Below are 26,217 nucleotides of genomic sequence, written 5' to 3'. Positions count from 1 at the left end.
GTAGAACAACGGCGCCCGTAGAATTTTCCGAGACGGAACCATCCGTGTAAACATGAATTCGGTTAGAGTATGAACAATGCAGAAGTTCCAGTGTGATCTGCTTGAGAGCCGCGGTGGTCAGGCTAGCTTTCTTCACTATTCCTGGAACAGCAAGGTACACAGGAGGCTTCTTCAAGCACCACATAGGGGATGGCGTTCTTGTTGCGGGTGAGTGCCTCAAAGACAAAGAGTGCCGGTTAGCCGCAATTGATCTGGAGAACGCTGCCCTGGGTCTTTTCTCAGGCAATCGAGCGAGATGGTGGTCAGGGACTCGGGATATATGGCGAACATGCACCCGGAGCGCGTCGATATCTATATAGGTCCTTATTGGGTGGTCTCTAGCGGTGGCAATTGTTGCCACGGTTGAAGCACTTCGAGGTAGCCCCAGACATGTTCGAAGGGCTTGGCCTTGAATGCTCTGTAGGACAGGGATGTTAGTTTTGTTAGCATTGGACAGCACTGGTGTGCTGTATCGCAAGTATCCCAGGAAGAGCGTCCTGTATAGTTGAAGCATAGATGCCACGGATGTGCCCCACGTTTTACCGGCGAGAAACCTTAGTATGTGGGAGATAGAAGTAAGCCTCTTCTTCAAATATGTGATGTGGGGGCTCCATGAAAGGTCTCTGTCTATAATAACGCCTAGGAATCGGTGAGTTTTTGCGTAGGAAATTGGTTGGTGGTCAATAGAAATGGGGTACCAGGTCATGGGCTTGTGGGTAAAGGCGACTAAGGCGCACTTCTCGGTCGAAATGCTGAGGCCTTGCGCACGCAGGTACGATGATGTTAGGGTCACTGCTTTTTGGAGCCGTGGACGCACCTGGAGACGTGTAACTGCCGAGGCCCATATGCATATGTCGTCAGCATATATAGAAAGGTTTACTGTATGTGGTAGAACGTCGGCAAGGCCAAGGATTGCAAGGTTGAACAAAGTGGGGCTAAGAACCCCACCCTGAGGGACGCCACGGTAAGTGTAATGGTCAGCAGTTCGGCCATCTGCACTGTGCACAAAGAAGGATCTTTTGAATAGATAGCTCCGAATCCACCGAAACATGCGTCCACCTATTCCATTATTTTCCAGGGCATCAAGGATGGCTTCATGCGTTACATTATCATAGGCGCTTTTCACGTCGAGGAATAGTGCAACCGATATACGCTTGTGGTGTTTTTCCTGTTGTACAGACGAGACTAGGTCGATGACGTTGTCAATAGAGGAACGGCCTCTTCTAAAACCAGCCATGGATGGCATCGGGGTATACGTTGTGGCGCTCAAGATACCATTCTAGGCGGGTGAGAATCATTCTTTCCATGACCTTCCCAACACAGCTGGACAGCGCAATGGGTCGGTAGGACGCTAGGTCAAGTGGCGACTTTCCAGGCTTCAGGAGTGGTATCAAGCGGCTGGACTTCCACCGCTCAGGAACGACGCCATCATTCCATGACTGGTTATAACATTCCAGCAGTCTGCTTCGGCCATCTTCACCTAGGTGGCATAAAGCAGCGTAGGTGATGCCATCTGGTCCTGGCGACGATGAGCGCCTGCATGAGGCCAGAGCAGCGTCCAATTCCTCAAGTGAGAAGGAGACATTCAATTCTGGGAAGCGTGTCGCAGGAACTTCACCCAGAATTTCACTATTGATGGTGACCACACTGCCCGCAATCTTCACACAGAAATCTTCGGCTATATCGACCTGTGAGCGGCCTTGATGGAGGGCTAGGGCTGAGAATGGGTGTCGTTGCTGTGGAGACGAGCCAAGGCCGCGCACCGTCCTCCATATGATAGACAGAGGCTTGCGGGGGTCAAGTGATTCGCAGAACGTCTTCCACCGTTGTTCCTCCAACCTGTCCATACGACGTTGGATTTTCTTCTGTATACGTCGAGCGACTCTAAGGTCATTAATTGACTTCGTGCGCCTGTATCGCCTCTCGGCTCTTCTGCGAATCGTTCGAAGTCGCTCAAGTTCCATGTCAAAATCCGTACGTTTTTTCGCAGATGTAAATGTGTACTTAGACGATTCCAGTACACTTGTAATAAGGTTTTCAATGGTGCCGGTAAATCCTTCTTTGCATGCCTCTTCCACCTTTGTCTTATACGTTGACCACCTTATATATGCTTGTCGGGAAGTACAAGAGGAGAAGCTTCCAAATCCATTGATAATTAAGTAGGTGGGAATATGGTCACTACCATGAGTCTCGATGTCAGAGAACCATCGAACATTTTGAGCAAGTTGCCGTGACACCAAGGTCAAGTCTAGGCAACTGCTATAGTTCGCACCACGCAAGTACGTCGGACTGCCATCGTTCATAATGCAAAGTTCATGGTCGGAAGCAAATTCCACAAGTTTCCGGCCCCTGGAATCTATTCTGGAGCTTCCCCAAGCCAAGTGATGAGCATTAAAATCTCCTGTGATAATCCAGGGTCCAGTAGTTGCCGTCAGGATGTCTCGCAATCGGTCGCCGTCGAACCGACTATATGGGGATATGTAGGCGCCGATAAGGGTGAAGGCCACTTTATTCTTTGTAATGCGGAGACACACGTATTGGTTTCCATCATGAGGCTGCACTGAGTGGGGGATGTAAGTAAGTTCTGTACGGATGTAAACAATTACTTTGCTGGGTTGCCCGCACGTTGACGCCATGAAGGCTTCGTATCCAGAGAGTCTTAGCGCTTTCGACACGTTCGGTTCACATATTACCACTACAGGAAATCGGTTCGTGAAAACGTATTGGCGGAAACATGAAATCCGTGATTTAAGTCCTCTGGCATTCCACTGGAAAATTGTCGCGCTACGCACTTCATCACGGAGTGAAGGCAGTGGAAGAGCCATTGTGCTTATGCAAGATTTGCAAGCACTGGGCTCAGGGCATCCAACACTTGAACTGCGCTTCGAGCTGTTGGCGTATTCGAGTTGCCCACAAGCGTGCGAATCGCATTTATCAAAGACTTGAGCATTGTTACAATTCGGCGGTCATGCTCTGTCAGCTCATCTGAGTGAGGGGTGGAGCATTGTGGTGCCTTTCCTTGTTGGGGTTTTTCCACAGGGCTTATCCTTGGCAGTGGTGGCCATTCCTCATTCACAGCAGTCTTTTCAGATGCTCCGTTATCTATACACGGTTTGGAAACATTCTGCACTGAGGTCGGAGCAGATTCAACAGCAAGAGGCTGTGCGGCACGCGTATTCTTTGTGCGGAGAGCAGAATTCCTTGATGAGCGTCTGCGACGAGAACGACGTCGCCTGACGTCAGCAGCTGCTTCACGATGGGTCGACCGGTCCCTAACCATTTTCTTCAAGATGGAGAGTTCTCGCCTAACTCTAGGACAATCCTTTGATGAGGCATCGTGGGGCCCTTGACAGTTCGGACACTTATAAGTTTTTGCCTGGCAGTTGCCTGCAGAGTGTTGTGCTGCACAGCGGGAACATATAGCAGACTTTCCACAGACGGCGCTCACGTGGCCGAATTTCTGACAGTTTCTGCACTGAAGCGGCTTGGGAACAAAGGGCCGGACAGCATGTCGAAAATGACCTACCTTCACATGCGATGGAAGGCAGTCACCTTTAAAGACAATTTTCACGCATCTGGAAGTTCCGAGACGGGCCACCTGTAGTATGTGGGTCCCATGATTGGCAGGCTTTATCAAAAGTGGTAAATCCTCGCCTGAAATGGCCGCATCAATGTCATATATGACGCCTGTAGTAGTCTCTTTTCCCATCGGGATGATGGTACGGACGTTCATGCCACCGAGAACAGTGACAGCTCGCAGAGAATCTAACGCCGACGCTTGGGCGACGTCTACCGCGACAATATTCTTCCGAGGGTTGACTCGTATGTCCTCAATGCCATTTGGCAACAGTCTCTCGAGTTCAACCGATGCAACTTGCCTGTTGAGGAACCTCATGTTGTCGGAGGGTAGCACAGGTAAGAAAAGGATGGTGTACTTTGGCGAACTTTGCGGAGTCCTCATAGTAGATGTGTCCACAGAGGCCCCAAGCATCCGCCGCTTTGCTTTCTTACTCAGGACAGTCACGTAGTCGTCGTCGGAGCTGTCGTCGCTCTCGGTCGAGTCTATCAGGGTAGCCTCGCTGTCGCTCGAGAGGCTGTTCCGCTTCCTTGAGGCTGCCGACGCGGGCGCCGCTACATCAGGTCGGAGTGCGGGTGGCTCCACTTCCATTCCCGTCGGGCAGGGAACAGTGTTCCCCGGAAGAAAGCGAAAATTACCACAAAATACTGGTGACGGAGAACAAACACTCAGCAATAGGATCACTTCGTCGTCCGAAAGCTGGAAAGCATCCTACAACAGCTACCAGCTACCGACCTATAGCACTCACAAGCTGTCTCGCCAAGTCATATGAATCCATTATAAACATCAGATTGGCATACGTCCTCGAAACTGAGAACCTGCTCGATAATCATCAGTGTGGGTACAAGAAAGGCTGCTCCACAACAGATCATCTAGTTCGGTTAGAACACGAGATACGTGCGGCCTTTCTACACAAGCAATATTGTCTCACAGTTTTCTTTGATCTTGAAAAAGCGTACGACACAACATGGAGGTTCGGTATTTTAAGGGATTTAGCGGATTTAGGGATGCGCGGCAGAATGCTTAAATGTCTAGCTGATTTCATGTCCGATCGAACATTCCAGGTGCGTTTAGGAACGGTGCTGTCCAGCGTATTTATTCAGGAAAACGGAGTACCTCAGGGATGCGTATTGAGCACAACACTGTTTGTGGTAAAAATGAACTCGCTCAATAATGTAATTCCATCTCCTATAATGAATTCACTATATGTGGATGATCTTCAAATTGCATGTCGTGCATCGAACATGGCAACCTGCGAACGACAAATTCAAATTACACTAAACAAACTAACGCAGTGGGCATCTGAAAACGGCTTTCGCTTCTCAAGTGAAAAAACGATTAGTGTTGTCTTCACAAAAAAGAGGCCTACAACCAGATCCCATCCTTAAACTACAGCATGCCACACTACCCGTGAAACAAGAACACAAGTTTCTGGGTGTTCTGTTTGATAAAAAGTTGAACTTTCTCGCACACATTAATAGTATTAAAATCAAAGCGAACAATGCACTTAACATTCTAAAAATCCTCTCCCGGAAACGGTGGGGCTCTGACCGTAAATGCCTGCTACACATCTACCGCACTTTGGTGCGTAGCATATTAGACTATGGTACCATTACATATGGTTCAGCCAGACTATCTTACGTCCGACGACTTGATCCAGTCCACAACTTAGGACTACGACTAGCATGCGGTGCTTACAGAACATCACCTATACAGAGCTTACATGTTGAATGTAATGAACCTCCTTTACAGCATCGCAGAGCGCTACTAACTTTTTCCTACATACTCAGAATCCGATCCTCACCACAACACATATGCTACAACATCGTCACAAAGTGCAGCTCACGCTTACATTACACAAATAAACCAAACATGATTAGGCCGCTTATCTTGCGATACGAGGAATACTGTCGGGATTATGACATCCCTCGGGAAGTCCTCCAGGTTGCCAGAAAGCCAGAACGTTTACCCCCGTGGTGTGATTTCACAGCGTTATGTGATTGCACACTAACACATCTAAAGAAAAGAGACACACCACATCAACACATTATACAAGATTTCCGCTCTCTTCAAGACAAGTACATAAACTACATAGAATTTTATACTGATGGCTCTAAAACGGAAAAACACGTGGGTGTAGGGGCTGTAACAGAAAATTGGGAAACATGTATTCGATTACCTCAGCATGCCTCTGTCTACACAGCCGAAGTGTACGCGATATGGACGGTAGTTCAAAAGATCATTGCTGACAAACTTGAAAACACTGTCATATACACAGATTTATTAAGCGTACTGAAGGCTCTACACATGAAATCCCAAAGTGAACCCTTGTTAGGCGATATTTTGAATGCATTAACGTCAAACAAATATGGCAGATCAATTAAGTTATGCTGGGTACCAAGCCATGTCGGAATATTGGGTAACGAAGCGGCGGATAGATGCGCATCAATGGCAGCGTACAAAAACATTCAAAATACAGCACTTCCATATAAAGACAGTGTCAATGCGATTCGGAAGGCCTTGATGTCAAAATGGCAACGCGATTGGGACACTTGTTTAAGCAACAAGCTTCATCTAATTAAACCTGTCATTGGAGAGTGGAAATCATGCAGTCACCAGCAACGATTCTACGAGGTGATCTTGTGTCGACTTCGAATTGGACACACACATCTGACGCACAATTTCCTTCTCCGAAAAGAAAACCCGCCAACTTGCGAAAAATGTAATGAAGCTCTTACAGTCATGCACATCTTAATAACATGTCCACACATCGATACACTGAGACGGAGGTTTTTACACAGCCTGTATAAATTGCACATCCCATTACACCCTACCCTATTACTAGCAGATGACACCCTAGTGCCATTTCCTAACCTCTTCGAGTTTTTAGAAAAAAATGGTTATTTACACCAACTATAATGTAATGCAGGTTTACCTGCCCTAACGGTTCTCTTTATTTTGTCTTGTGACTGGCGCAGCATGGCCTTAGTTGCCTTTGTGCCACTAAACCCAAACTAACTAACTAAATGACCACAGCGTTTCCAGCGGTGCGCGCCTTTGACAGTGGCTGGTGAGGAAAAAAAACAGCAGGAAACAGCATTGCTAATCACAGAGTCTCACAGTGAACATAAACGGTGAACACTTCGTGTTTACCGCAGCAACAGTGCATTGACGCTGCACCAGCGCGTCGCGGCGACTGGCGACACAAACATGGGCTTTTTGGCAATGCATGCTACTATTAGAGGCAAAATGATGTCCGCTAAAGTAAAAGGGCGCGTAATGTTCGTTTCATGGAAAGCGACATCATCTGTCAAATCTTAAGAGCCAATGACGGCTCGGCCGTTCTCGAATTGTGTAGCCGGCGGCGCCGTAAATATCAGCATGTTTTCTTCTCGGTGTGAAATTATTGTGAAGAGAGGGTAAAAAGCGGCCGCAACGGTAACAATGTGTTGCGCCTTGCAAGCGTCGGCAGCTTATTATAACGTGCTCTTAGCCACAGGTTCGAAGTGAAACGGAAGACGCCTAGCGAAGATATTCGCGACGAGCGACCAGCGCTGCTGATCCTGCCGGCGATACGTAGCCGCGACCACTTATCTGTCGCTGAATGGCCACGTCGCTGTGCCGCAGGGAGATATCGACGTTCGCCAGCGAGACCACTGTTGACCGGCGGTCCGCGAACGGCAAACTGCCTGCGGCGAGTTGCCGTCCCGCTAAAGGCCGATCCACACGACGGACTAAATTGCTCTTTTGGACCGCGGTCCGCGCATCACGTGATAGGACGTCACCAGTTCGTGCGTACCGTCGTTGGCCCGCGCAAGACCGCGGCCCTCGCGGTCCAACAAATCACCGAGGCTTTTCCCGCTTCAGTTTTGGCGGCGGACCGCATGCAAACCGCAGCGATTTTGGCGTAGCCAACGAATGTTGTCAGGCAACAGAGTGTCTTCAGCCAAATCCAATCTAGTTTTCAGCTCAGCAAAAGCCAGTCAAGGCAGTCGTTTCATGTCCGCCGTTCCGCCTACACGTGCGTGCAGCAGATATATTGTTTAAACACCGTGTCCTTTTGGAGTGACGAGGAGGCTTTATATTTTGTATCCCTCGTTGAGCAGTTCCCGGCTGTGTGGGACTCGAGCCGGCATGATAACAATGATAACACTCTGGCCGAGAGTGTAGCTGGTTGGTCTGCTCTGCCGTCTGCTATGGCATTCCGCCGTGTGGATGTGCTCTGCGCCGGACCGGACCGCGGCGGGCCGTGACGTCGCATCACGTGACCGAGCGGCCCGCGGACTTGGTCCGTCGTGTGGATCGGCCTTAACGCGGAAGCGCCTTTAATTCCGGCGCCTCTAATTCCGCGGGCATGAAAAGTGGCTGAAAAGAAATCAATTTCACTCTGCTTACGAAGGAACTGTCTCTGTTCGCGTCTAGAATATGCAGAAATGAATCGAGCGATGGTATACTTGAATTCCGAAGGTGTTTGTAGCTTCTTCGCTCGTGGATTGTATTTCGATGAAAACTTGAAATGTCTTTGCAAAATACCGTTTTCTGAACGTAGAAAACAATTCGCTCTATGTAATGCTCGCCCTTCTCAGGGTTATCTTGCCTGAAAGAACTCTTATATTAAGTCCCATCTTTTCAAACCGTACAGCAGTACTATCGGCGCTGTACGCTGGTGGCTTCCAGTCTTCTGCTCAAGGGGCTTCGAGCACGTTTTCACAAGTAAATTCATCCTCGATGACGGTGCGTTTTCACCGCTTTCAATATTGGCACTGAGATAAACGCCTCAAAAGAAACGTGTCAAACTCGCCAGGGTTACAGTTTCGTATAAAAAAGTGAGAACGACGTGCTCCCTGCTGGCCCGCGATTTCCTTGGGAGACTAAATGTTGCGGCACTTTCTCACCCACGGCGCTGAGGGCCCCGTTTCACGAGCGCCCCCTGGGCAGCGCTGGTCTCCCATACAGGCGCGCTCTTCGGCCTCCGAGTTTCTCTTTCGCGCACCCGGAGAGCCGGATGCCGCGACGCTAGAACTCCGAAGGGAATGGCTTTTAAATTGAGGCAGCTGATACACCTTGCATACTCTCCCGGCCTCTGGTAACCGTGGCTGCTGCTGCTGCTGCTCTCTCTTGCTGAATATGTCCCTCGTTTAAGAGAAAAGAATGGCGTGTTCGATGATACCTCGGTGTCTCAGAACAAGAGCCCAACGCTCAAACCCTTGGGCCAAATTCGAACGCTCGCTTTTCTCGTGCCAACGCCTACTAGCCCTTGAAGATGATCAGCATCACGTCGCGCAGCCGGTGCGTATGTGCGCGCCAGTCTTAAGTGCAGTGTGTCATTACATATTAGCGTTTCTGTTTTCGTTGGAAACGCTACAAATGATTATCGAACCCTCGTTTGTTCGGAATTTTCATGAGTTATACGAGGTCAACCTGGTGTCTTCGTTGAACTCAACGAGCTACCTTGTTTATGTTTGATGAAAGTAAGGAACAGGTAAAGTGGGTGATGTGGAGGTAAAGTTCAACGCAGTTGGGCTTATTTCGGCCTTTTCATAAAACTTCATGGGCAAGCGCTCCGGGGCGTTATAAGGGTTATATGAGCACGCAGAATTTAGACCATTTTACTGGCTCAAGTGCGATTATGTATGCCTCCTACAATGTCCTGAGATAACTGTACCTTATACCAAGATTATGCTCGTGGGGAATCGGGGTCATGTTAAGTGCTTTTTTATGACGAAGTTCGAGGTTCGTCGATCAATTATGTACGTTGTAAAAATTCCTGAACGAGTCTTGGAAAGCGGGCAAGGTTGTAAATGGACCAGTCGTATACGGGCAGCGTTTATAAGTATGCGTGATTAATGACAGGCAACTGAATTTCTTATTGCGTCTGCTCGAAATAGATAATCTAGCCCATCTTCCTATTTCGTTCAGTTGGAATAAAGCTGAGGAGACAATATACATATATATATATATATATATATATATATATATATTCATGTCGTTATGCAGAGGTGATTTTTCGTGAATATGCGTATTCGATTCCAGAAGTTGATTTTCCTGCTTTAACAGAAGTCATAATCAGTCGTGTCTTTTGCATTTCCTTTTTTTTATTCGAGCTACTCAATGAGTGGTTATGCGTACACTACCAACGTAGCGGTAGTAGAGCTGGAACGTATTTCTGCCCAGCTTCTCGCTGAATGAAAGTGGCTGACATATACGAAAATAACAAGCAAGGAAGCGGCTACGAAAATTAAAGCGCGGCACAGAAACGTGACTCGACGAGCGTAAGCGATCTACCGACGACCGCTTTCCCGTCGCGTATTTAAGTAAAAGAAACAGGATCACGTGCAAGTCTGCCACCGAGCATTTTTTCCCCAAACGCAGAGGGCAGCTCTTCGGCCCCGGTAGCGAGTAACCGCGTCGTATTGCCCAGGTTGCGGCCAAGCATTCTCCAAGGTTTCCTGCGCTCTCGCTGGAACTCTTCCATGCAAGCTGTCGGAATCATTCGGCTGCCAGCACTTCCCAAGAATTCTTTTCTATTAGCTCGCTGTCTGTATACAGTGCCTCTTGGCAGTGAAACCGTGGCACCGAAATTGCTGCGTAGCCCATTCCCCCTTTCCAGGCGCTTATGCCTCGCTATTGAAAGGTCTTTCGCGGTTCATCCATCTTCGGTTGACTCGTGCATAACCGGCGGCAATCATCTCAATTGGACCGCCCTGCGTGACCAGTACTTCGTGCTATCACTTAAGCGATTCGTAATATCGGTGAATGTCTTCATTGCGGGAACGCGTTTCTGTATGTACTAGCAAAAATGGTCGCCCACAATAGTGTGCACTGAGTGTCCCGGTAGTGGTTGTAGTGTCAACTATCGCAACTCAACTGCAAGCGATCAGAACTAAGGTGACGTGACAACTCCTAGATCGCCGCACGATCGAGTGTACGGTAGATTATTCTTAACTGGGCCCAGGAGCTGTTTTTTAACATGCTTTATTACTGAGCCTACGGAGGTGACAACGTTATCGTGAGCATCTAGGTCCGTTCATTACGTGACGTATTTTTATAAAGAATTTGCATTAAACGTGTTTCTTGCATATTTCGCAATTCCCGTTGACCGCGCTGATCGGCCCGCTAATAAGCATGTCGCGATCATAAGTGACACGCGCCTGAACGCCAGTCCATGACATGATTACGCCATTAGGTGATACAAATTTCGTGACTGCGGGACCCGAGTACTGTTTATTTATTTATTTATTTGCTTACTTAGTTACGGTCAGAGCTTTCTTATGGAGCATTATAGAAGAGAGCGGAAGAATAATTAACGTAGAAATTCAAAATGCGGTCATACAAAATAACATGTCTAGCAATTGTGCAACAACATCATAAATTGACATAAGGGAGCTGCAGAAGTAAGAAAAGCAAATACGAAATGCGATAATAGAAATTTGAACATTTCGAAAAGGAGAAGAAAGAAGTATTTTAATGATTGGAAATGTAGAGGTCGGCCGGATAATGGAGCATCTGGCCTGCTACTCTACGTAAGGGAAGGGGAAGAGGGGAAGAAAAAGGGAAATATCCCGCAAACCTTTGTATGAGATCAAGCAATGCGGCATACAACGTAAAAAGTTTGTGTGAGAAACAACTTGTGGGAGAAATTAGGTACACAATGCGTAATGATGGCTAAGCGCTTCGCGGAAGCGGTCTGTATTAGCGATGATTACTGATTTGGCAATAAGATTATTCAAGTATCCACTCCTTTTTGGTATAAGTGAGTGAAGATACCTACTGGCTGCACACTCCACAGGTACCATGCCGTTTCACTCTAAATTCGTTTTGCCATTTCCTGGAACCCTTCAAGACACCGGCGACTTTTGTTAAATTAAAGATTAGAATGTGGGGTTTTACGCGCCAACACCACGATGCGATTATGAGGGACGCTGTAGTGGGGGACTCCGGAAATTTGGACCACCTGGGGCTCTTTAACGTGCTCCTAAATTTAGGCACACGGGTGTTTTCGCATTTCGCCCTCATCGAAATGCGGTCGCCGTGGCCGGGATCCAATCCCGCGACCTCGTGCTTAGCAGTCCAACGCCACTGAGCAACGACGGCGGGGGGCACCTTTTGTTGCTTATTGTGAATAGAACAGTGATATTTGAACGGACTTACTCACAAGACATTATAGCTCACTCGAAAAGAGAAAGGAAAATAGAAAAGAAACGCACCCTGCAATGCTGTTATTTTTGCCAAAGGGATCATTTTTTTGCTGTATTAAAGTTCTGCAGGGCCTTCAATCTATACTCTAGATAAATTGAGTAAAAAATGCTGGCCCCGACGCAAGTGCCACTTTCACGTGTGGTTTATATTATATGGGAGACAACGAATAACGTAGAAAAATTCTCAAGTAACACAGACCTCTGTACTGAAGACTTTTTTGTATATATTTCGTGAATGTGGTATACTTTTATAATATCTCTTTGAACTAAACTCTATTTTCCTTTACACATCTACAGTGCTTCTGTTCGAAGATAGTCATCATCAAAATTGACATTAAGTCCTGCAATTTTGCATTCACAGGCGAGAGTATCAACGCACGTATGTGACGCAGCTGATCGCGAGCGATAGCGAGAATCCAGTCTCGTTTTTGTAGTCCAGAACAGAAGCGCAGTTGCTATCAGCTCCGCCCAGCTTCTGAAATGGCATGCCTTCGGAGTTTCCTCCTGGAACGGTTACTAGAGGTAACTATGGGGCTGCGATCGTGCAGCCACCATGGGGATGATGGGTCGTCATCGTCATCAGCCTGGTTACGCCCACTGCAGGGCAAAGGCCTCTCCCATACTTCTCCAACTATCCCGGTCATGTACTAATTGCGGCCATGTCGTCCCTGCAAACTTCTTAATCTCATCCGCCCACCTAACTTTCTGCCGCCCCCTGCTACGCTTCCCTTCCCTTAGAATCCAGTCCGCAACCCTTAATGACCATCGGTTATCTTCCCTCCTCATTACATGTCCTGCCCATGCCCATTTCGTTTTCTTAATTTCAACTAAGATGTCATTAACTCGCGCTTGTTCCCTCACCCAATCTGCTCTTTTCTTATCCCTTAATGTTACACCCATCATTCGTCTTTCCATAGCTCGTTGCGTCGTTCTCAGTTTAAGTAGAACCCTTTTCGTAAGACTCCAAGTTTCTGCCCCGTACGTGAGCACTGGTAAGACACAGCAGTTATACACTTTTCTCTTGAGGGATAATGGCAACCTGCTGTTCATGATCTGAGAATGCCTGCCAAACGCACCCCAGCCCATTCTTATTCTTCTGATTATTTCAGTCTCATGATCCGGATCCGCGTTCACTACCTGCCCTAGGTAGATGTATTCCCTTACCACTTCCAGTGCCTCGCTGCCTATCATAAACTGCTGTTCTCTACCGAGACTGTTAAACATTACTTCAGTTTTCTGCAGACTAATTTTTAGACCCACCTTTCGGCTTTGCCTCTCCAGGTCAGTAAGCATGCATTGCAATTGGACCTCTGAGTAACTAAGCAAGGCAATAGAGACTTTTAGCTCAGCGGGTTTACGTTTCGCTCCGCTCGCGGTCTCCACCGTTGCGCCAGCGGAGCGGCTCGCGAAAAAAAGAGTTTTAGCCCGGCGGATCCCTCACCCGCTCGAGCGGGGTAAAGAGCGGGGCGCTCTGCTGCCCCACCTAGTGGTCCGAATAGGAGTTACTGAGAAATCAATTTGAATTACGCTTGCTTTTATTATGCAAGAAATGTTGAATAAAGATATATTACATGTTCTCAGTACATTATTTGTTAATAATGCACTGAGTACTAATGTACGGGTCAGCGCCGCAGTCGCCGTCGTCGATGCAGAACTGCCGGCGTTCATGTTCGCGGCTGCCATCTTGCATTTCCCATACACGCCCGCGCGCGCTTACGCCCGCTCGCGCGCTGCGTATACCCTCCGCTGGGGAGTGCTTTCCAGCGGGCGTAAACGCTGCTCCGTAAAACCGCTGGCCGCCTCAGCGTGGTGCGCATGCGCAGTCGCGTCTCCGCTCGCCCGCTCCGCTCCGCTGGCCGTAAACCCGCTGGGCTAAAACTCTCTAATATCATCAGCGAATCGCTAGTTACTAAGGTATTCTCCATTATGATGGTATGATGGGTAGTACAAGGATTTGTCTGATCTTCGTGCTTGGGGCTTCAGACGTTCTTGTGGCTCCGTTTATTATTCCTTAGCTGGGCCTAAATTGGCCTAAATATGACAGCAATTTTACCGTTTTTTAAGGAAGTAGGTAATAAGACCCTGAAAGCACGCCTAATTACTGCTAATGCAGTGGTTCCACTTGTCTATGCATCCGTAGCATGACGACTTTGATATCAGGCTTCTGAGTTAGAGGTCCTCTGTTAGAATCCTGTCTCTGGACAATTTCATTGTGTTTACTTATTTATAAAGCAGCAATTTCTTAATAATAAGCACTTTGCCGAGTCACAAAGCCATTTACAGCCAGAAGGACGAAGTGTAGGCAAACCCATGTACTATACCCTGCATTCCCATGCTGTCTCTGCTTGCAGCAACTGTAGACATTAGCGCCAGTGTTCCCTTTGGCAATTGTATGACGCTCTATGATCTTTACGTTTCAGAGCAAAGGTAAGTCTTATTTAGAAGCGATATTCTCGAGCGATCCGCCGGGGTGCCTTAGCGGCTATGTTGTTGCTCTGCTAAGCACGAGATCATGGGATCAAATCCTGGCCGCGGAGGCCGCATTTCGATGGGGCCGAAAAGCAAGAACGCCCGTGTTCCGTGCATTGGGTGCACGGTAAATATCCCCAGGTGGTCAAAACTAATGCGGAGCCCCTCTCTACGGTGTGCCTCATAATTAGATTGTGCTTTTTGGCACGTAACACCCCAAAAATTCAATTCTAGGGCGATCACTTATGATATACTTTGCGACAACTTGTCCACGTCTGAATGCGAAATTAGCGTACTGGTTACCAAGTGTGATTATTCTTGTCAGGAACTGCTTCTGAACGACACCGACTACTTCCGTGCGTTTATAGCGGGTATACATGTCGCGAAGCCGTGCATAGTTTTTTTTTCAGAATTTCATGCACATTGCTTTGCTAATCAATACATAATTTTTTTCACAATACAGGCAATCACACCAGAGCAACAATTTTTTCCGATTATCCCTCCCCCCCTCCAGTGACTATGGCGCTGTCTTACTATGCAAAAGGTTGGGGGGTTCGACTTCCTGTCATGGCGCCCATGTCCCGGTGGATACGTAATGAATAAAGGCTCGTTGGCCAATGCTTCTGCGTACGTTGCAGTACCCCAAGAGGTCAAAGTTCAACACGAAGACTCTATTACATGTCGTGTGTAGCTTTGGAACATTTAACTCAATCGTAGGGGTGATAGGGGTTATGATGGGTTGTAGCAACAGGTGGGTTACGCCTGGCGATCAAGGTCGGCATTTGATCCGCCAAGTGAAAATGAATCGCTGAACGTTTTCTATTAATGTATCAAAGAGTACTAGACTTGATGAGTTTTCTGCAATTCACCGCCAGTTCTATGTCGGGGTGCTGAGTGGACATCGTTTTTTGACAACGGTGTGTTGCCAAAAGTCTCCCATATGTAGACACGAAAGCTTTCTTCCGGGCCTACACAGAAAATAGGCGATGATGATAGTTCCATTTACTAACTGTCACTGTCCTTTATTTGTTGCTGTCATCTTACAGTATCGAAGACAACCGACAGGTGGCCCAAATGTCATCGAAGGCGAGCGCGTGTGGTTTGTGAACAACTATATATGAAGTGCAATAGGGTAACAGTGCATAAGACAGGAGAAACGGAAGGAAGAGGCACAGTGCTTCGTTCGTTTCTCACACCTTCAGTGCACTATGCGCTATTACACTACTCAGAATCGCGTGCCAACCAGTCCGAGTCAGCATCATCGCGCAGCCATGTCAAGATTTGCTCGTTCTTTGATTCGGAAGTGGTACGTACTGAGTGCACGTATTCATGTACGTCGAAAAGCTGCAAGTCAGTTTATATTCCGGCAGATTTCCCCTAAACAAGAAAAAAATAAAGCCACGTTGGAGATAGAGCAAATAAAACAGACACACAGTGGACAAGACTGAACACCATGAACGCAACAGAGGCCTCGCCAAGTATCGATCACGAATCGACCGAGAAAAATTATTTTCAGAGATAGCGCGCCGCATATACTTGAAAGCGATGATTTAGGATGTTTTCTAAAACTCATCGTTGGCATATCTGCCTCAAGTGTAATAGCTATCTAATTACCTTTTATTCACTAAAATCTTATGAGGAACAAGAGAAAATATTTGACGTCATTTCATGTTGCTATAACAGCATTCGGCTTATTTCACCCGCATAGAATACTTCGATTCTTTCCTATTTAACTTGGGTCATGACCACTGAGACACCATGTATGCTATGTCCATCGGTTCAAGTTCTAGCTGAACCTCATTAAATTTCTTCTTGTAGCGTTTAATGAATGGCCCAAGCCCAGCAGAGGGATCAGCCAAGGTCTGTAATGCAAACATATTGTAATGCCTTCATTCCCGTCCACTTACCGGTTTGCATTGCCTATATTTAAAGATAACACACAGAATAGAAAAAAAATGATCATGACTATTTTGTGAACCCGCCAGGGAGTAACCAAATGCAAATAAAATTTGTTGCTATAAGTGAAAATGTGCTTAAATGTAGGCCTTTTTGTAACAACAATGTAATCATGCCGAAACTGACATACCTCTTGTGCCTTTTAATGAGTAAGTGTGATGAATCTTCTGCGAGCTGGGTCACTTTCTATTCTGTTAAAGCGCAACCCCGTCCGTGTTCACTTGTTTTTACTTGTCTCTGTCGACGCGGAAGGCAGAAACGTCGATGTTTTTACGCCTTCAGAGCCATATCCAGGCACCTTTGTCCATGACAACCTCCATCCTCTGATCCATTTGTTCATTGAGCTCCGGTCTTCCGAGGCATAATTACGCTGCCGGGAACATTACTACGCCGATATTAACGAGCACCGAACCACGGCGTCAAAAATGAATTTTAAATATTTCATCGTGTCTGCCTCTACGCACCGCTTTCTGGCGCGCAGAAGTTGTTAGCCGGGTGAATTGCAGTGCACGTGTTATCACAAATATCACAAAGAGGGAGGGAAGGAGAAAACCTAATCGCCATTTCAAGGCTCGGCAGAAGACATCGACGCTTCTACCACGTCTCGCCCTACTAACACCGGAAGAGTGCTTGCATACAAGTGCTATTCTGGTGCTTAATGTTACAGCTTCAGAGGGTCGTGAAGAAACTGAAGACTGATGAATAGGTGTAGCGAAGAAATGCTTTGTAGTTACGTTTCTCGTGTCAGAGAGAGTCAGAAAGTATGAGAAGAGGCGAATACGCTGGGCACCGAAGATAATTTGGTCAAAAAGCTTTATAGTAGTGTAATTTATTTAGTTAGCTCACAAATGATGTTTATTGCAAGTAATATCACGTGAAAATGAAACATCTGCCAAATACAATCAATGAAACTTATCGAGCTCGTATACACTTCTGGCCCCTCGCATTCATATACTCGCGAAAAAAAAACAATAAAAAAAAACAGATGCCGCGCTTTTTCTGTGCATTGCTACGCCTCAGTGAGTAACAAACGTAACGATAGTGAAGAAACGGAGAACGATAAACGCATTTACGCATAAACAGACCCTTCCAGTTACAAATGCCGCGTTATACTAACGCGCTGAAGCACGAGAACGCTCGAGCGCTCGTGGCACTTCGTTGGCCTCAGACGTAATACGCGCTACACTTGCGCTCTGGCGTCAGAACAGGTTCCTGCCGAACGGCGTCGACGCCGGCGACACCGGGTCGCCGGACGCGCTTCGTCCGCGCGTCGCCAGCTCCGTCGTGAGGGCTCCGGCAGCGGCGGCGGCGGCGTTGGACGGCCGGTCGCCGTCGAAGAAGCCGCACCGCTTCGCCGGGTTCATCGGCGACGCAGCGGGGCACGCGAAGGCTGTGGCGAAGGGGCGGAAGTTTTTCAGCGGCAGCGTGCACGACAGCCGCTGCCGCTCGGTGGGTTCGCGGGCGCAGTGGGCCTGGCAGAAGGAGGCGAAAAAGGCCTGCTCCTCGCTCAAGCCCAGGAAGCTGCGCCGCTCGTGCCAGCCGCGGTCGCCCATCCACCGGGTGGCGTTGAAGGCCGCATACGCTGCCAAGGAGACACCGCGCCAGAAATCGCGTTAACGGCGGGCTTAAAGGAGAGAAGAGTAAGGAGCAAAAAAAAAAAAAAAAACGCTTGCAGATGTACGCGAATCCTAGGCACTCGTGTATCGCAAGACACCGAAGCGGTATTGCTCGGTTCAGTTCCGTCACTACACCCGATTTGTTTGCTACAATACATTTTTTGAAGGGGGGGGGGAGGATATACGTGTGCCGAAGCAGGGATGATACAAACGGCATTACAAGGCACATGATACGTTCATTTAATTAAAATATTCGGTTTTACCCAACCAAACCGCGAAGCGATTATGAGGCACTCCATAGTGGGGGACAGCGGATTAATTTCGACCAGCTGGGGTTCTTTAACGTGCACCGCATGCGCAGTCCACTTATGTTTCTGCATTTCGCTGCCGTCGAAACGCGGCAGCCGCGGCCGCGATTCCGCCCGGCGTCCTCGCACTTAGCAGGGCAACGCCAAAGGCACTGCCCCATCACGGCGGGTACAGGTGAAGAATCATTTAATATATGTCAATGAGCTGCACTAACAATTGAGTACGGCAGAGTTCCAGTCGGTAATGGCTCTTGGAAACTATGTGTATTTCATAACCTCTGTAAACGCAAAATACGTGTCAGAGATGGAGAAGTTGGTGGTGCCGGAGTTTCCATATGCTTTCATTATATATTCGAACGTTGCCCAGACTTCCCTTTATGTTTCAAATAAAAACAGAAGCTGTATACGGCACGAACGTACTAGTAACAACGATCATAGCCTAAAGTCCCAGACGCCATACGTACAAAATAATCGTCTATTTTTGCCTCTCTGTAGCTATAATCAGCACCGTGGCGCTTTGAAACTGTGGCGTACGAAAAAAAAATACAAATTGCTCGCCAAAGAAACAAAAGTAAAAAAATAAGTTATCTAGTTGCGCGAGGTACAGGCAAGGTAAATCTTATTCTATAGCTTTCATAACTCCTGAAAGTTACGCTTCAAAGCAAATTCGAAGCACAGCCTCAGTCTGCATTGTTAGCTGTTCTTTGACAATTGACACCGACCACACCGCCAGCGCCAAAGTTGCTCCGGGCATCCCCCCGTACAAAAATGACTGTTGAATAACCATTGATATGCTGTTGGGGAATTGTTGAAACAACGGACTTCAACAAATTTTCAAAACAGTTGAGTTCGCTCAACACTTGCACAATATTACCGTTGAGTGTTCTCAACAAACAATTAATTGGGTAATCTGTGTTGATTTTTGTAGTTGTTTTTGTTGTGTAGCAGTCCAGTATCAATAATTAAGACTCGCATATGAAGACATACCAAAAATTAAATTCGAAGCGTTTCAACCCCATTGATGTTACTTTGCGGCAGGTAGGTTGTTCTTTCGCCTCGTTTTCATAAAAAGAAAATAATGTGTGACCGATGGGGTGGCGTTGAACGTCGGCCGTCGAGCCTGGTGCTCTAACCATTAGGCCACGAACGCGCGCATGCTCCCCTCGTTTGAAAGCCAGTAAGTTCTGAAAGGCTTGGCGCGTGCGCAGCGTGCCACTTCCTCGTGCTGTCGCTAAAGCTGGCGCTTTCAAGCGCCTATTTCCGGGACTGCCCCACTTTCGTAGCCGTTTTCTCTCTGTAAAAACTGCAGCGTTAGACTAGCTTCATGACCGCCCAAGTTCATAACGATTTATTTCTTCGCCGGTGTACAAATTCCATCGTCGTTTTAACATACAGTAGATGACATAGCAATTGGTACGATCCAAAATGAGTACGTTTCGGGGAGCAGAAGAATGCGAAGTTCACTCGCAAACACGGCGACTACGCGCATGTGGAGTTCCCCAAAAGTAGACACGGCGGTAGCGCGGCCGGCGATAAGGGCACATTCACACCGGCGACTTGAGGAGGTCGCGCGACCATTTGCGACTCGCAATCAAAAAGCGACCGAAGGCGACTGATGTTCACACCGGCAAGCCCGGCTGAGCGCGACCCGCAAGTCGCAATCCCGGAGATTATCGTTCTCAGCGAGAACTCTCGGAATCTACGCGGAATTTGAACGCGACGCCGGAGGAGGCCGGATGTAGACACACGAAAGATCACTTCCGGTGCGCCGCTGATTGGTTTATCAGTTTTGCGACCGCGGTCGCGCGACTGAAAAATCGCGCAGAGAGCGACTGGCCCAAAATGGTCGCTTTTCAAGAAAGGCGACCGTTTGCGACCATTTGCGACTGGTCGCTTTGCGACCAACTTGGTCGCGCGACCACTGTCAGTCGCCGGTGTGAATGAGCCCTAAGACAGGCGCCGACACGCGACGACGCTACCTTCGAGCATCCGACGCGCTGTGGGAACCGTAGGATCCAAGCGGCGCACACGCTGCAAACATACACGTGAGAGATCTTCGAATTTCCTGCGACGCACCCTCCGCCCGGAAAGTAAATATAGCTTTTTTTATCCAACGGCCGTGCTACTAGAGATCAAACAACGAACACGCTTTGAGATCGCAGCGCGCAGCCGCTATAACCATTGACTTCAAAGAGCTTCTGATTCAGAAACAGCCGCAACAGTATCGCAGCTAGTCGCTGTATCTGCGGTTGCTCGTGACTCTCGCCTTGCAAGAAGCATGCGATTTATTTGAGCCTCGCCGAACTGTCGTCCTCTCGTCTCCCAAGCTTGCAGGAGAGGTCCCATGTGTTCAGTTAAATAGAAGAATACCAAAGGAAAATGAAAGAAATACAGGTAGCGGACTCTTATCATACCTTACTTGTCACCTCGTCATCTGCAGTGGTTCTATAAACTATTCCAGTAGCGTTACTTTTGCAAAGATAATAAAATTAGTAATTTTTACTTCTAGGTGGCGCCACCAACGTCAAGGTAGCGCTCGGGTGTGTGTGTATGTGTGCGCACGCGGTTGCAACCGTTGTAGCTTCGTTTTGAGCACACTTTTTCAACTATACACATCGTTACCGCTAGTTTCGTAGTCGAATATTTTGCTCGTAGTATTTATTGTTTACGCTATAAATTAGGTTGTTCTTAAAACTTTATGAAGGTTAGCGGATGAAAAATTATTACAAATTAATTAGTGGCATTCCCGCGCGGTTATTTTGTGTTTGAAAGGTTTTTATAACTCCATACGATAGTGAAGCTGTGAACGGCTTTCGGGCTCAGTTAGTTGGTTGCCGTTGCGTGGTGGTTGACGCCTCGTGCTTTTTGATGAAAGTATTTTTTTCTTTTCGGTCGTCATGACGCACATTTTAGTGAAATGCTTTAATGACGATAAGTGGGAGGTTTATCCGTTGAAGTCATTGGTTGACTCAGCTACTAGTCTTCGACTGATTTGCGAGCCTGGCTGTTTTGATGAGTTGCGCGGCAGAGGTCATGATGCCTGTTGGAGAGAAGGCACCCCGAAACAGTCGCAGCCGAACTTCTGCAGATAGGTAAGTAATCTCGTTTTCTTGGGCACGTAGCCTTTTTTCTATTTTTACATTGACAAGCGTGAGATGTTAAGCACACCGTTCACTTTCTTCAAGCAAACTGTATGCCCCGGAGCGAAAGCGCGCGATACGCATTTCGTAACTATGGTGGCCGCTGTGGCAATTTGGGCCTCGAGGTCGTGGATACGATCCCTGCGGCGGCCGTGTGCCAAAGAGGCGGAATGCAAAAACGCTCGTGCATTGTGCATTGTATGCACGTAAAAATTTCCAGGGAGTCAAAATTAATACGGAGTCCCCAACTACAACCTGCCTCATAATCAGATCGTTGGTTTCGCACGTAGGACATCATAATTATTTTTTTAATTCGTAGTGGCTCATCCTATTATACCATACGGTTAGTGTGATCACCTTTTGTGCCGTAGTGGTTAAGCGCGCCTCGATTTAGGTTGCGCCTAATGATGCGGCGCACCGCAAAATATATTTCGCCTCTTAGGGATTTGTGGAGAACGGCCAACCGATTAGTCTCAGCTTCCGCTCGGTGACTGTGCACGGATACACAGCGCAAATGAACAGAGGTGTGGTGACGACTTCCGCAAAGAACACAGCCGCGGACGGGCTCGCCTTATCGCCTATCACCGCCAAAACTACCGCAGTAAGCATCTTTATCTAGCGCGGCGCGTTTCTGTTGAAGGCGTACTATAGAATTTTAGTAGGCGATAACCGAAACATGTCACCGTTCTCTGCTGCCTCTTTGAGCTGGGCCGATCCGAATGTGCGTTGCTTGCAGAAGCGAAAGGAGCGCCACTCGGCGCGTTGTTGCCTCGAGCACCGTTTGCGCGGTGAAGAATGACGCGTGCATGAAGCTAGCTCACTGCACTGCACAGACGCCACCGCGCAAAACGCGCAAGGGCGTGTACGCGATGTTCTGCACACAAATCGCGTGGGATGATCGGAGACACGCCGGAGGGGCTAGCTTCAAAGAAACGGTGCATGTTCTCACTCGTACAGGCACGCTCACGCTTGCATCGCTCTCGGCGTATATTTAGGTCATTCCTGCTGCTGGACTTCTACCCAAAGATTCGGTATCTGCTTGGTATCGGTTATGCACTGTCGCGTGGTCTTTGGTTGTACGAGAGCCGGGAATATTTCTCCCCGCTGTGAAACATCGCTTTGCGTGTCTTAGCTAACATTTGCCGTAGCAACCTATTTCTTCCTTTTCTAGACAGCACTCGTAAAGAGTCGCTAATTTTTACTTGCCAGTATAGTGTGTACTTCAATTTTGTGCGTAGTTATGTACAGTGTGTGGCAGATTCTGAATCCGCGCAATCTCATTTTCTGTCCGCATACCCTTCTCACAGGTTACGCTTGTAGCAAATGCCCAGATGCTAAAGTGTTCTACGTCAAGAGCAGCTTGGCGTCATGCAAGAGACACCCGTTGATATGTGGCTGATTCACTAGCAAGCTCGCATCTCTCTTGCCACTCTCCATCAAGTGGGATTTTTAACTATTTTTTCTGCTGCTCTGTGGTGTACTAGCTGCCGCGCATGGACGCTGTGAAGGCTTACTTTCGATTTGCTCTGGCTTTTAGTAGTAAAGGATGGGCTACCTTTTGATGGGAGGTATTTCCTTTTGCTTGCGTGAATGTATACCAGCCTAGCCAAGTGATACGTGCGTACTGGAAACAGCAGCGCGAACAGAGGCGGACGACGAAAAAGGTAGGAGCACACACGAGCGCAAGTTCGACCAAGTTTATTTTTGAAAACAGAGGTTTTATAGACGCTGGTCAACTTGACAAAGGTAAAGAGCCGTGCATGCGTGGTAGAAACAGCCACGAGCGACAAGAAAAAAATATGAAAAAGCCATGTCATGTAAATAAACGTGCGTGAAAAACGAGAACTATCGGACAAATCTTTCGAAAAAGCGAGATATTTGTCCGATGAGTGATACTACCCAACGAGAAATACTCTTGAGAACTGCAAGTTTTCCCCACTAAGGGAAACAGATAACTTGGTTATGTATTTGTTTCGTTTGTGATCAATAAATATTGCTTCTAGAAATCCTCTGGTGTTGAGGTATAGAGCAGAAAGAACGGTTGTTTCATCACAAAGACCAGAACACAAGAGGACTTATGAAAGAATTATTTATTGATCACGAAGAAAAATTCATAAGCAAGATTTCTGTGACCCATAGTGGGAAAGAGTTGCTGCAGTATTTCTCGTTAATATCACTTACAGGACAGACCTTTCGGCTTTCATGTGTTTTTTTTTTGTTTTTGACGCACATGTTTGTTCTACAGGACATGTCTTTCAGGCCTTTTTTGTTGTGCCGGGCTGTTTCTGCTGCACATCCATGGCTTTTTCTTTGTGAAGTTGGCCAATGTGCTTAAAATATTTGTCTTCACGAATAAACTTCTAGTTGAGTCAGCGTTCATGTGTGTTCCTGCCTTAATTCATCCTTCTCGTTTCTGTTTGTGTGGTTGTCAAATATAAATGTACACCGAATTGGCGAAGTGTCCATAGAATTGATACATGAAATATTTGCGCTGTTTATTTCAGGAAGAACGCTATAGGGTCTTATTTTCTCTGTTTTTAACACTGATGTACATTTTTCTAGTTCAATTTCAAGGATTCCCCTGGGGAAGCCAATAAGAGTAATGGTAACTTCATTTGTGTTAGATTTATTAATTTAATCCACTCACGGCATGACATGTCACATGCCTGTAGGTATGCAAGTATTCGTACTTTTTGAACATACTAAGCTCTAGTTTTCGGTTCTCATGACGCTGCTTCGTACTGTGCTGCATTCTCCAGGCGCAGGAACCTTCTTTTATGCCGTCAGTGCATAGGTTCTTTTTGTATATATTGGAGAAACAATTGTCTTGAGCTTAAATATGCATGTATTTCACTTGTAATTTTTTTTCAACACAGGTGCTGTATCTCCCTCCGTCTTTCTTACTGCTTTGTCCCAATTGTTATGCAACTTTTATGTATTTTATGCAATAAAATTCTGGTAGCATTTTAATAACATTTTACCTGCGCAATTGAGGTCATTGGTTTTTCGTATACGCATTTATTTGCGTTTTTCACTGTCTCACCAATCTGGCTGTCCAGTTATTGAAACCTTTTCCCATCCTTTATCGCTATTCCTGGGGTACTTGATACTGCAAGTGCAGGTGACCATCTATTTCGCTCTTTGGAATTGTGTTAGCCGTGTGTAACTACCAATTTTCTGTGCTAAATAATTAGTTTTTCTCTTATCGTTCAAGGTATTAGCCTTGCCTTATATCTTTATTGATTGAGGTACCACTTAGTTGCTGGTTATAGTGAAAAAGGCCCGAAAAAGTGCTCTAGTTAGCTTTGTGCAAGTCCAGAAAAATTAACTGAAAATGAGCTCACTAAATTGAGGAAATACCATCAACAAACTCTTCTGTACCTCAATTTAACATATACAAATGGTGTACTGTTCTTGCAAACCTGGCTCGTCAGAAACATGATTCAGGTGTTCACCATGCCCGACAACTTTCTAAATGATGTCTCATCAATTAATAGCTCAGTTGAGTGATGTTATTTTATAAAATAATTGGGCAACCTGAAAATATATACATCTCGAAGACAGGAAGCTCAGACAAGTCTACTTTGGTACTTCATTAAATTTTAATCGCGGTGAAAGACGTGTGCTAAAGCTTGTATATATTTACGTGAAGTCATTTGTTTCAAGTCTGTTATTTTGCCTTCTCACAGTCAGCCGTAACTGTTCCTGTGATGGGTAAGTGTGCGAAACATTTTAATATAACGTATTCAGATGTCTTGTGCGTATCCACACGCAAGCAGCTTCAAGTGTTCATGTGTTCAACGTTGGTTAAAAGGGTATGCTTAAGCCCTGTGTTTTCAGTCACTTTGCCTTCTAGTCATAAACTTAAGTCGCAATTAAAGACCACAACGGTCGTTTTGATTTAATTCATACGTATAGGTTTTTTCAGGTGTATTTACACTGTTAAGAGTGCTGTAGGTACTAGCCTATGTCTCCAGGTTCGATGTAGTGGTGCCTTATCTACTGTAATAATGTTTCATGGGCACGCATCTTTAGTATAAATAAACGTACTTCAAATTGATAAGTCTCTCCTTTGCTTTTGTTTGTGTTTGTGAAAGTTATGAGCAGGCACCGGGGCATGCAAGTGTGAATAGCAAAGCAATTTCAATATATGAATAAAGATCCACTAGCCCAAAGAAATGTCAATCATATTTCAATGGCCACTTGTGAAATCTCAATGCCATCTCAACTGGGCCACAATGTACTTTTCAGTGCTGTGACAACAATAACTCAACAACAGATCAACGGAACTACCACAACGTCAGTTCAATACAACATAAATTGTAACCCAACAACCATTCAACAAAATGAACACAACGAGCCGTCTAAGCGCAGTGGAATTTCAATGGTAACTTAAAAATTATTCAACATTGAGACACCCAATGGTGTTTCAATTAAATTTCAGTGGCCAATATTCAAGATCACTTAACAGTTAGCCCAACAATTCTCCAACAAAATTACCACAATCCCTCAATGAAAAACTCAACTTTGAGCAATAATAATTCAATGCCTTCTCAATAATTTTTTTTGTACGGGCCTTAACAGATCCTCGGCAAAATTCAGATTGCAGCGACTGTTCCGTTCCCTAAACCGAACGATTGTGAGTAGCAGTTGTAAGCCACTGACACCGTTTGGACTCTCACTTAACCATGAAAATAATCCGCGATCGCTGTCTCATATGCTCGTCAACAATAGTAGCCGTCGTCGTGCCGAAGTGATTGTGAACGTCATTTCCGTCATACCGAAGTCGTAAAATAACGTATCGCCGCTGTCGTGCAGTTACCTGCGTTGTTAAAATCTGTCTTTTTATGCGGCGTGCATGTAAATGTGACGAATAAGCCTACGGGCCGGGATCGTGATTTTCTTCGCTCATAA

At 46.7% G+C, this 26,217-nt stretch overlaps 1 protein-coding gene across 1 annotated transcript in view; it reads right to left on the bottom strand.

The window, feature by feature from the left end:
* Window positions 1–17,288: 17,288 nt before the first annotated feature.
* The window catches only part of LOC126524167 (uncharacterized), a 109,593-nt gene continuing 100,664 nt past the window's right edge, over window positions 17,289–26,217 (bottom strand). The window contains exon 12 of the mRNA XM_050172515.3: window positions 17,289–17,821. Within this exon, the coding sequence (XP_050028472.3) occupies window positions 17,439–17,821 (383 nt within the window). The 3' untranslated portion in view covers window positions 17,289–17,438. The remainder of the gene's footprint in view (window positions 17,822–26,217) is intronic.

This window comes from Dermacentor andersoni, chromosome 3 (assembly GCF_023375885.2).
Source record: "Dermacentor andersoni chromosome 3, qqDerAnde1_hic_scaffold, whole genome shotgun sequence".
NCBI lineage: Eukaryota > Metazoa > Arthropoda > Arachnida > Ixodida > Ixodidae > Dermacentor > Dermacentor andersoni.
The sequence above is the reverse complement of the archived record's forward strand: the minus strand, read 5'-3'. Positions and strand labels throughout refer to the sequence as shown.